We start from the raw sequence: 12406 nt of genomic DNA, 5'->3' as shown, positions 1-12406 counted from the left end.
TTATTGTTTGAATTCAAACATGAAGGTCTGGGAAAAATGGACACCGCATTTAGGAGATAACAAAATTAACAAAGACTTTGGAGAGGACAAGGATGAAAGGTCAAGAATCTCTTTTAAGTACAGCGATTGTGATAGAAGGTGTGAAGATGAATGAAAAAATTGCTAACAACATTGATGAAGCATTGGACACGTCTAATGGGCAAGATGAGCTCCAGAGGGCGGAGGTAGATGGGAAAGAAACTGGAGAAAGATGTGGGGATTCAAGGTTTTACAGTGATCTAGAAGGATCTGTATGCAGTGAAGCACCTAGCATATGTGAGGAGGAGCAGGGACTGGATTCAGGAACAGTCAGTGTGAGAGTTTACCAGATGCTAAAGTCTTTTCACAGCTCTGCTAGGGATTTCAGAGGCACTGCTAAAAATAGCAAATTATTCCTGCTCTACAGAAATAGATCAAGGGCTTTTGACACTATGCTGACTTTGTAGAGCAGTCCATTTCTGGGCCAGTGTGGCATCAACTTGCAGGACACAAACATTCTGCTGTCTAACTGTCAGCACAGACATGATTGGCTGATGGACCTTTTTCTATGCTGTAGATCTCTATGCAGTTAGAGACCAAAAACTGCAGATGTTGGAATCCAAGGTAGACGAGTGGGAGGCTGGAAGAACATAGCAGGCCAAGCAGCATCAATAGGCAGGGAAATCAATGGTTCGGATGTAACCTTCTTCAGGCTCCTTTTGAACAAGTAGCTTCCTTGACTCAAGGAACATAATTTTCCTGCACCTTACTTCCAATTTACAAGTATTTGCCCCAACAAATTCACATTCAAATGAATGCCTTTTCTCATGCAGTTATTGCAATCACAGAATTCCTTCAGTGCTGCAAGGTAAAATCCTGGAATTCATTCCATAACAGCAAAGTACATAAAATGTACAGACTGCAATAGTTCAAGAAGGCAGCTCACCACCACCTTCTCAAGGGCAACTAGGGCCAGGCAATAAATGCTGGCCAGCTAGTGATGCCCATGTTCCATGAGTTAATTAAACAAAAACAGAACTGTTATGCCATTCGGCCTATCATGCCGAAAACTGCTCTTCAAATGAGTACCATTTCCTAGTACAAATTAATATAAGTTTTGAATCATCACTCATTTACAAGCTGGACTAATGGTACTATTGCCCAATAATCTCAAGTAGGATCCATAAACTGTACAAGCTCTTCATGTGACTTAATCACAGGTAAGGAATCAATTTTTATGCGGAATTTTTCATCTCAAATTTCTGTGATAGAATCCACAGCTAGGCAGCATAACTTGGACAGCATGTTGTAGACACACATAGTATCCTGTTAAATTTGGGTAATGCATCATTGTCACTTTAAATTAAGGAGACAGAGAATGAGCAATTTGCCTTTTTTTCCAATATTGTATGTAATAAGGTAAAAGACAATTACTCTAAAGTATGGGAAATTTTCAAAAAGTAATAGTTTCAATAATTAACTAAAGTTTTTATGACTTCAGTTAATAATGCCCTTTTTTTAGGGAGGGTGGAGGGGGAGTTTATTTTTAATCAAACACCAATCTTCTACAATTAGTACCACCTTTATAATGCATGATGGAAAAGTGAATGTAAAGAATATATGACACTTAAACACTGGTAAGTTGAGAAGGAGGAGACAGGAGGACACTTACGAATCTATTAGTTAAATTAAGAGTGGACATAAACATAAAAACAGGACAAGGCACGTTAAATATAACAGGAACAGGGCAGGTATAGGTAATGGTTTAACTTTATTAACAAAGCAAAATTGTGATTTTTACTTAAGAGTTACTGTGTTCACAACATTTTCAATACTATAGGTCAAATCTAAAGTTATTAAATTAGTCAGGAGAAAGTGATGTATCTCTGAACGTGCCAGTAATCTCAAGATGAACAAGAGACAAACTGACTTCCGGCTGAAATGCATCTTTCTCTTGCAAACAGTGGATACATTCTGCTTTTATATGGTAAATATGATCAATGATAGACAGATTTCCTGCTTGTAAATCAGCCTGATTTAGAGAATTAGGGGTGAATGACCCGCTGTCTGATCCTGGGATTGAAGGGTAGGGATACAATTCTAGCCAATGCAGAGGATGGTAATAAAAAGAGAAAATGCTGGAGAAACTGGGCAGGCTTAACAGCATCTATGGAGAGAGAAAAACAGAATTAAAGTTTTGAGAGTGATATGAATTCTTCAGAGCTGAATGGGGAAAGGAATGACGATCACCAAGGTGTTTAACTGTTTGGAGGGGTGGGGAGGTTATGGTGTTCAGGGAGAGAGGGTTGATGAACTGGGAAGTTATATTCCTGCTTCTCCTCGTCCATCAGGAGAGCATGTACAGCTGTCCTTACCTTGTTACACCGGCATGTTTTCTGATGCCATGGAGAGTGGGTTGGCTGCTCACCCAATGTTCCAAATAATTAGCAGTTATAGATTGAAATTGGTTTCCTGACACATTTTTTGGAAAAAACACACTCGACCCAGTACACTTAATCCCATGTTTTCCTATGTTAAACACTTCTATTGTCTTTCATGTATATATTGTACTCTTGTGAATTTCATGTATATTACATTCTTCTCCACAGACCTTCAATCAAATTAAAAGTTTCATTTTGAAAATTTCATGGATCTAGTATTGGAATTACAAAGTTTTCATAAAATGTGATTTCAAAGTGATTAGCAGTGAAACTTCAATACCTGGGTTACAACTGACAGAACGGTACTTATTTTCCTCATTTCCTACTTTCCAATCTCATGCAGAGAGAATTGGTAATTTTAGAAAAGAATCAAAAAAGATAATTGGTGCTTTTCAGTGATTGATAAACAATAGGATTGTTAAGAGGCCTAGCAAAATGTTTTCTATGCACTTTATGATAGTCAATAGTTTAATTAAATAGCAGAAGATATAGTTTGGAGTGCTCATCACATTCATCAGTCCCTTTTATTTTAACCAGTGCAAAACCAAGAGTACTCAATATGTTGTTAGTGACAATTCCATTGTATGATAAATTTATGTTGACTGCAGCTTTGAGTCTATCAATTCAGCTTTAAATAAATCAATAACGCACTAAAATCGATTTTCACTGACCATGCATTATTTGAGGATGTTAAAGGCTACATAATATATGCTCTGTTGACATACAACACGACATTATTAATCTACTGAAGAGCACATGCTTTAATATCTAATTATTTGATTTACATATTATTATATGTTCTTTACTTGCATGGCACATTTTAGAATTCAGAATTTTTTCAACATGATTTCATCAAGTCACAACGGTGAATTTTCTTGGAATGCCCTGCAGCAGTTCATGAAGAGAGCTTGGCTAAAGATTGTAATGTCCCCTTGTGTATTTTGCTGCACCAGCTAATTTTAAACTGTTGCAACAGCATTAAAATGTCACCTTCAAAAAATGATTCCAATTTACATCAGTGCTGAAAGTGAATAGGGTTTTGTGCATAATATAGATTTTTCCTTTTTCACTTTTATGGTCTTTATCCCACATAAAGCAAGTCACTGCAAAACTGGTTTACACACTTATTTTTTCTAGCAAATCTTAAAGAAAAGCATTGTCTTGGAAGGGCAAAAGAACAATTTGAAGTGTACAGTGGCCTAGTCAAGATTGACTTGCAATGTTTAATTTAATGGGATCTCCTTAAGAATGGATACATGAATCAGAATTAGGCTCCTCAAACTTACAATTTGACAACACTACTGCAACTTGCATTTTGTAGAAAAGAACAGCCAAGCCAACACTATTACAGACAAGTTAAGAAAAACAAATTAAATAGAAATTACTAATATTATTTTCATCCCAAGTCGGTTCAGAGATTGCTGCTCCTTATAGTGTGGTGTTGGCTGTGGTTTGCTCTCAGATTATAATTTGAGTGCAATGGGAAAAATGAGTGGACTAAAATGAATTGATCTTTTATGGATTTGACAAGTAATTTACAGAACATTGGTCCAATTTTGGCAAGTCACAAAATGCAAGTAAATCTATACTACAATGAACTCTTAACATGTCAATTTACTTCTATCTCAGTCCTTTTAAACTGATTGATGCAGTCAATGCTGCAATGTTACAGTTTGAATGTGGGCAATAAGAAATGGTAGCGAAATGGTACCTTTCAAGGAGAAACAAAGATATTACCACATCAGTTTATGATAGTTGCTGACTGGGTTGACATGCTCACAAGAGTTTAGGACTCAACCAGAAAACCAGTTAAAAACCGAATTTAGACTCTCAAGTTATTCAAATATGGAGACAGCGACACAGTAGTTAGACTGGTGGCCAGAGACCATGGGATGAGTTCAAATTTCACCATAACAGCCTGTGGAATTTAGATTGAACACATTAACTTTTCATTTAGATTTTTTTTAGATTCCCTACAGTGTGGAAACATGCCTTTCGGTCCAACCAGTCCACACTGACCCTCTGAAGAGTAACCCACCCAGACCCATTTCCTTCTGACTAGCGCACCTAACACTCTGAGCAATTTAGCATGGCCAAATTCACCTGACCTGCACATCTTTGGATTGTGGGAGGAAACCGGAGCACCCGGAGGAAACCCATGCAGACACAGGGAGAATGTGCAAACTCCACACAGTCGCCCGAGGCTGGACTTGAACCTGGGATCCTGGTGTTGTGAGGCAGCAGTGCTAACCACTGAGCCACCATGCCGCCCCAATTTTTATCAAATTTAATTTCAAAATGGTGTCATGAAATTACCACTGACTGTTGTGAAAATCCATCTGGCTCCTTCATGTCCTTGAGTGAAAGAAATCTGTCACCCTCACCTGGTCTGGTCTACATGCAACTTCAGAGCTGCTTGACTCTAAATTGCACTCTGACCTTGCTTAGAAAGTCACTGAGTTGTACCAAACTGCTGCGGTAAAGTCCAAAAGGAATAAAATTGAATAATACACTTGGTATTGTGTTGGGCATGGGAAACAACAACAGCACACACAGCCCTGTCAACACTGTAAAGGCTTCCTGACTAAATTCTGGAGGCTTGTGCCAAAATTGGCAGCAATTTTTCCTCTTGGGATCCTCATTACTGACCATTCTCAAGATACCAGGTCATACAGGGGCAAAAAAACCCTCTTAATTATTAGCGCTGTCAGCTGATGAATTTTTAATCTTCCATACTGACCAATATTTGGAGCAAGCACTGAAGATGGCAAGGCACAGTATGTGCTTTGGGTTGAGACTTCAACGTCCATTGTAAGAGTGGCTTAGTAGGATCACTACTGGCCAATTGAGATGAGACCTCAAAGATATATCTGCCAAATTTATCCTGCAGAAGACGGTGAAGGAACCAACAAGGGGAATAAGGTTATTAGACCATATCCTTATCAAACTAACTGCCATAGATGCATCTATCCAAGACAGTATAGGGAGGCGTTACCCTTCATATTAGATGGAAGGGCTGTCCTCAGACTGAATATACCCTCCATCAGGTTGTGAGGCTGGTACTATCATGTTAGATGGGATTAATTCAGAATATATATGTTGAGTCAGAACATGCCTGTGGCCAACAGCAGCAGAATTGTATTTAACTACAACAGGATCCTCATGGCCCAGCATTTGTTCTACCATTACGTTGAGGACAAGGATCCACCTCTGGTTCAATGAAGAGTACAGGAGGGCATACTGAGTGCAGGACTGGGCATAACTAAAAATTAAGTGAAGTTGCAATACCAGCAGTGTCAAACAGTGGATGTAGCATGCAATAGATAGGCCTAAATGGATGGATCAGATCTACAGTTCTGTTACATCCAGTACCGAATAGTGGTGGGCAATTAATAACTTACAGAAGGAAGTGACACCTTCAATATCCCTATTGTCGATGCTGTGGGAGCCCATTACATCAGTGCAAAAGACAAGGCTCAAACATTTGCAATCATCTTCAGCCAGATAGCTGTAGGAGTACATCAGGGTAGTTTTTTTAGGCTGAACTATTGTCAGCAACATCAATGGCCTTTCCTGCAACAGTGATCAGAGTTGGCAATGTACACCGATGACTGCACAATGTTCACGACAATTCACAACACCTCAGAAACTGAAGCAGCCCTTTTTGTTATGCAGTAAGATCTGGACAACAGCCATGCCACACAATGTTAGGCATTGACCATACTGAACAGCACAGAATCTAACCCTCTCCTATTTACATTCAATGTCATGACCAACATTGAATCCCCCACCATAACATGCTAGGTATTACTATTGAGCAGACACTAAACTGGACTAGTCATTTAAATACTGCGCTCACATGCTGGGAATTCTGCTGAGAGTAATTCACCTCTGTCTTGCCTGAATGAGTGTGCTTCCAACCGTATCCAAGAGATCAGATGCTCAGGACCTCATCCACCAACCTAAACTTTAATTTCCTTTGCAACCAATGCACACAGTGTGTCATGTGAACGAGTTGTGCTGCAGGAATTCATCAAGGTTCCTTCAACAGCACTTGCAACTTCCAACAAATAGAAAAACAAGAGCAGCAGGCATATGGCTGTAAAAACTCAGTAAGTATAATGACAATATAGGATCATAGAATATTTACAGCACCAGGGGCCATTCAGCCTGTCCTGTCCATGCTGGGTATCCTAGTCAGGTAACTTGGTACCAGGTAGGAAATGTTTGAAACTTGATCTGTAAGCATGGTAAATAATTTTGGATTTCAGAATGTATCATTGTTTTCTAAGGGTGCAACATTAGCTGAAGTTGTAGCAAGATTGCAGTATGTTATGCAACTGAGCTACCAGACATTTAGAATCTTTCAGTCATTCCAGCGCATCACTTGGCATCAAGAGGTTTTCCAGCTAATCCCTGGATAACTGGTGCAACACATTTGAATGTCTGAGAGCTCCAGGACAAGGCAGGTCGTGCAATATTTATTACTGTAGTGACAAAGAACTGCCAAATACACCAACTTAGATTAACCCTCTGAGTACAGTATGACTTACCCTTGATTTCTCTTCTAGTCTTGTCATCATTACTATAGTGACGGTTCTTTGCTCCCATACCATTCGCCAGAAGTCACTGAGTGTTTCTGGAAGTGGGCCCTGCGTAGCAATGTAGGCATTCTGTTTCCTGTATCCATCAATGTAATTGGCGTTCAGGTAGTCGCTGCCTGGCACCCCTTTGAGAGTAGAAACACTCATTAAAATAGTTTTGGAACACCTAGTAAAATCTTTAACTGTGGAAAAAAAATGGCAATTCCCTTCCAAGGAACATTACACATCATGCAAAGAACATAACACATTTTGATTCAAATCTTTTTCTTATTTTCTAGACTCCATTCAAAAATGCAGGGACACACAGCGTGACAGTTTCTTCATATAATCATTGCTCCTTGTGTTTACCATCAGTGATGACTGTTGGCAGGCTATTCAGCAGCTGGATCATCATGGCAAAATGTAATCCTTTTCTCAACCATGTCTAAAAGATATATGCTTTTCCATACAGATCAATAATAAACGTCTCTTAGAACCCTATGGAGATTTCTCATTCTTTTTCCAGGCTAAGCTATGTGTTATCAGCCCAAATGTACGAACCCTGAAAAAAACAGCAAACCTGAGACTTCACAGCATGTATCACAACCAATACGCAGTGCACTTACTTGTATTGCTCTTGGATAAACATTCTGACTAATGTGGATATCACATTGTTGTGTTTTTTATAATCGTCACTGCCTTTTGATAACACTCCAACAGTTCCCTGTTTCTCTGACATTAAGGTAGAGATGTAAGTACAAGAAGAAATAAAATGAAGCACAGTACCATCCGTAATAAATTAGTGTAGCAGTGCAAGTCTCAGCATGTATTGCTTTATAATGACTGGTTGGAGTCACACCCACAACAAAGGAATATGGTTGTGGTTGCAGGACACCAGTTGCTTCAGTTCAAGGTCATCACTGCAGGACTTATTTAGGGTAGTTCTGGATCAGTGGTGCTGGAAGAGCACAGCAATTCAGGCAGCATCCGATGAGCAGCAAAATCGACGTTTCGGGCAAAAGCCCTTCATCAGGAATAAAGGCAGAGCCTGAAGCGTGGAGAGATAAGCTAGAGGAGGGTGGGGGTGGGGAGAAAGTAGCATAGAGTACAATAGGTGAGTGGGGGAGGAGATGAAGGTGATAGGTCAGGGAGGAGAGGGTGGAGTGGATAGGTGGAAAAGGAGCTAGGCAGGTTGGACAAGTCCGGACAGGTCTGGGGACAGTGCGGGCTGGAAGTTTGAAACTAGGATGAGGTGGGGGAAGGGGAAATGAAGAAGCTGTTGAAGTCCACATTAATGCCCTGGGGTTGAAGTGTTCCGAGGCGGAAGATGAGGCGTTCTTCCTCCAGGCGTCTGGTGGTGAGGGAGCGGCGGTGAAGGAGGCCCAGGACCTCCATGTCCTCGGCAGAGTGGGAGGGGGAGTTGAAATGTTGGGCCACGGGGGGGTTTGGTTGATTGGTGCGGGTGTCTCGGAGATGTTTCCTAAAGCGCTCTGCTAGGAGGCGCCCAGTCTCCCCAATGTAGAGGAGACCGCATCGGGAGCAACGGATACAATAAATGATATTAGTGGATGTGCAGGTAAAACTTTGATGGATGTGGAAGGCTTCTTTAGGGCCTTGGATAGAGGTGAGGGAGGAGGTGTGGGCACAGGTTTTACAGTTCCTGCGGTGGCAGGGGAAATTGCCAGGATGGGAGGGTAGGTCATAGGGGCGCGTGGACCTGACCAGGAAGTCACGGAGGGAACGGTCTTTGTGGAAGGCGGAAAGGGGTGGGGAGGGAAATATATTCCTGGTAGTGGGGTCTTTTTGGAGGTGGCGGAAATGTCGGCAGATGATTTGGTTTATGCGGAGGTTTGTAGGGTGGAATGTGAGCACCAGGGGCGTTCTGTCCTTGTTACGGTTGGAGGGGTGGGGTCTGAGGGCGGAGTGCGGGATGTGGACGAGATGCGTTGGAGGGCATCTTTAACCACGTGGGAAGGGAAATTGCGGCCTCTAAAGAAGGAGGCCATCTGGTGTGTTCTATGGTGGAACTGGTCCTCCTGGGAGCAGATACGGCGGAGGCGGAGGAATTGGGAATACGGGATGGCATTTTTGCAAGAGATAGGGTGGGAAGAGGTGTAATCCAGGTAGCTGTGGGAGTCGGTGGGTTTGTAAAAACTGTCAGTGTCAAGTCGGTTGTCACTAATGGAGATGAAGAGGTCCAGGAAGGGGAGGGAGGTGTCAGAGATGGTCCAGGTAAATTTAAGGTCAGGGTGGAATGTGTTGGTGAAGTTGATGAATTGCTCAACCTTCTTGCGGGAGCACGAGGTGGTGCCAATGCTGTCATCAATGTAGCAGAGGAAGAGGTGGGGAGTGGTGCCGGTGTAATTACGGAAGATCAACTGTTCTATGTAGCCAACAAAGAGACAGGCCCATACGTGTGCCTATGGCTACCCCTTTGGTCTGGAGGAAGTGGGAGGATTCAAAGGAGAAATTGTTAAGGGTGAGGACAAGTTCGGCCAAACGAATGAGAGTGTCGGTGGAAGGGTACTGTTGGGGACGTCTGGAGAGGAAAAAACGGAGGGCTTGAAGGCCCTGGTCATGGCGGATGGAGGTGTAGAGGGATTGGATATCCATGGTGAAGATGAGGCGTTGGGGACCAGGGAAACGGAATTCTTGGAGGAGGTAGAGGGCGTGGGTGGTGTCTCGAACGTATGTGGGGAGTTCCTGGACTCGGGGGGATAGGACAGTGTCGAGGTATGTAGAGATGAGTTCAGTGGGGCAGGAGCATGCTGAGACAATGGATCAGCCAGGGTGGTCAGGCTTGTGGATCTTGGGAAGGAGGTAGAACCGGGCAGTGCGGGGTTCCCTTACTATGCGGTTGGAAGCTGTGGGTGGGAGATCTCCTGAGGTGATGAGGTTCTGTATGGTCTGGGAGATGATGGTTTGGTGATGGGGGGTGGGGTCATGGTCAAGGGGGCAGTAGGAAGAGGTGTCCTCGAGTTGGCGTTTGGTTTCAGCAGTATAGAGGTCAGTGCGCCAGACTACCACTGCGCCCCCTTTATCCGCTGGCTTAATGGTGAGGTTGGGATTAGAGCAGAGGGATTGGATGGTTGCGCGTTGTGAGGGCGAGAGGTTGGAGTGGGGGAGGCGGGTCGACAGGTTGAGGCGGTTAATGTCCCGGCGGCAGTTGGAAATGAAGAGGTCGAGGGCAGGTAATAGGCCAGCGCGGGGTGTCCAGGTGGATGCAGTGTGTTGGAGGTGGGCGAAGGGCTCCTCGGAAGGTGGGCGGGAGTCCTGATTGTGAAAGTAAGCTCGGAGGCGGAGGCGACGGAACAAGTGTTCGATGTCACGGCATGTATTAAATTCATTGATGCGTGGATGGAGGTGGATGAAGGTGAGTCCTTTGCTGAGGACTGATCGTTCGTCCTCAGTGAGTGGGAGGTCTGGAGGGATGGTGAAAACCCGGCAGGGCTGGGAGCTGGGATCTGGTGTGGGTGTGGAGCTGGGAGTGGGGTCGGAGCCAGTACCTGGAGTGGGTGTGATGGTGGGGGGAATGGGGGTGGAGGCATGAGCAGGGGTAGTGTTCCCCTCGAGGTTCTGGGGGGTGGGGATAGTGACAGTGGGGTCTGTGGGGGGGTAGTGTCCTGTGCCCGAACATCTTCAGCTGCAACAGCAGTGACCCTCCCTCAACCCTAAAGTCAGAATTGGGGAAGTTCACCAATTATTGCACAATGCTCAGACTCATTCCTGACTCCCCTGATACCCAAGCAGTCTGTGTGCATATGAAGCAAGGTCTGGATAACATTCCATTTTGGGCTGGTGAAATGGTAAGTGTGTTTGTGCACACAAGTTCCAGGCATTGACCACCTCCAACAGAAGATAATTCAACCATTTCACTCTTACTTTAAATAGCTGTATTTCCCAATATCAATATCCTGAGGGCTACCACTGATCAGAAGCTAAGCACGTCAGCCATATAAAACTGTGGTTACAATAGCAACTCAGAGGTGCGGAAGTCTGCAGTGAATAACTCAGCTCCTGACTCCCCATAGCTTGTCCACCATCTATAAGGTAAAGTCAAGAGTGTGATGGAATTCTCTCCATTTTGCCTGGATGAATGAGGCTCCAACAATATTCAAGAAGCTTGACACTGTCAGGAGAAAGCAGGTGCTTCATTGACACTGCATCTATTAACCTAAACATTCAATCATTTCACAGCCAATGAACAGTGTGTTAGACATTCAGGAAAAACAACAGCATATTGCAAACCTCCTGTGACAAGAACCTACTAAATCTATGGCCTCTATCACTTCAAAGGACAAAGGCAGCAGAAGCATGAGAACACCACCAATGGCAAGTTCCCTTCCAAACCACACATCATTCTGATTTGGAGCGATATGATTGTTTCTTCAATTTTCCTGGAACTTACTAGTTAACAGTACTGAGAGTGTTTGTACACGACAAAAACAGCAGCAGTTTAAGAAAGTAGCTCACGACTACCTTTTCAAGGACAATCAGGGTTGGATAATAAATGGTTGTGCAGCCAGTGACATTCATATCCCATGAAAGAGTCAATAAAAGGGACAGGAACATCAAACTATAATACACAATCGATTACACTATTGTTAAAATGTAGCATGGCATTTCATTAATGTTATAATTGCTGTGTTCATAAATTAAGGCATGAGATAACTACAGACATGATTAAGAGTTATCACCACTGGTCAGATCTATTTCTGGGATTTTTAACACATTACAAGCTACAAAGAACCACTCCACACCTACATTCTGCCACTAGGTAATTTCCTAGTTACACTGTTTATACACGCACATTGGAATGGGAACAAATTGTAATTATCACTGTCCTACGAATGTCATTTGCATTATCAATCCAAGTTCAAATTTTGCACAGGTCTTGCTGCGTATATAAATGGACAGTTCAATGAACCCTTTTCATTCCAGCATTTTTAAGACCAATAAATTACGATATTCAAAGATTCAAATATATAATATTGCTCATATCCTGTGACATATTTTGCTGGGTTGTTTGCGGCAGTGTCCTGGAAATTAACCTTCAATTCTGTGACCTGCTACAACTGTTTCAGGAAAAAGTTTGCACATTATCTTTCCAACTGCACAGGTCCAAAATACTAAGCTACTTAGCTTCACTTTCTTTTTAATACATTCATAGATTTGGGCATCACTGGCTTGGCCAACATCCCTAATTGGCCTGGAGAAGGTAGTGAGATATTGTCTTGAACTGCTCCAGCCCTTGAGGTGTGGATGCCCACAGCACTGTTACAAAGGGAGTTCCAGGAGTTCGACCCAGTGACAATGGTGGAATGATGATATAGTTTTAAGACAGGAAGGTGACTTGGAAGAACA

At 42.9% G+C, this 12406-nt stretch overlaps 1 protein-coding gene across 17 annotated transcripts in view; it reads right to left on the bottom strand.

Moving 5' to 3' along the window:
* The window catches only part of LOC122554240 (receptor-type tyrosine-protein phosphatase F-like), a 469298-nt gene that overhangs the window by 58181 nt on the left and 398711 nt on the right, over positions 1-12406 (bottom strand). For all 17 annotated transcript variants that reach the window (XM_087990512.1, XM_087990511.1, XM_087990513.1 and 14 more), the window contains one exon: positions 7013-7188. In XM_087990512.1, coding sequence (XP_087846638.1) covers positions 7013-7188 — 176 coding nt within the window. The remainder of the gene's footprint in view (positions 1-7012; positions 7189-12406) is intronic.

This window comes from Chiloscyllium plagiosum, unplaced genomic scaffold (assembly GCF_037043375.1).
Source record: "Chiloscyllium plagiosum isolate Xiang-an unplaced genomic scaffold, Cpla_swu_hap1 HiC_scaffold_9, whole genome shotgun sequence".
Taxonomy (NCBI): domain Eukaryota; kingdom Metazoa; phylum Chordata; class Chondrichthyes; order Orectolobiformes; family Hemiscylliidae; genus Chiloscyllium; species Chiloscyllium plagiosum.
This window is presented reverse-complemented; position numbering and strand designations above follow the sequence as displayed.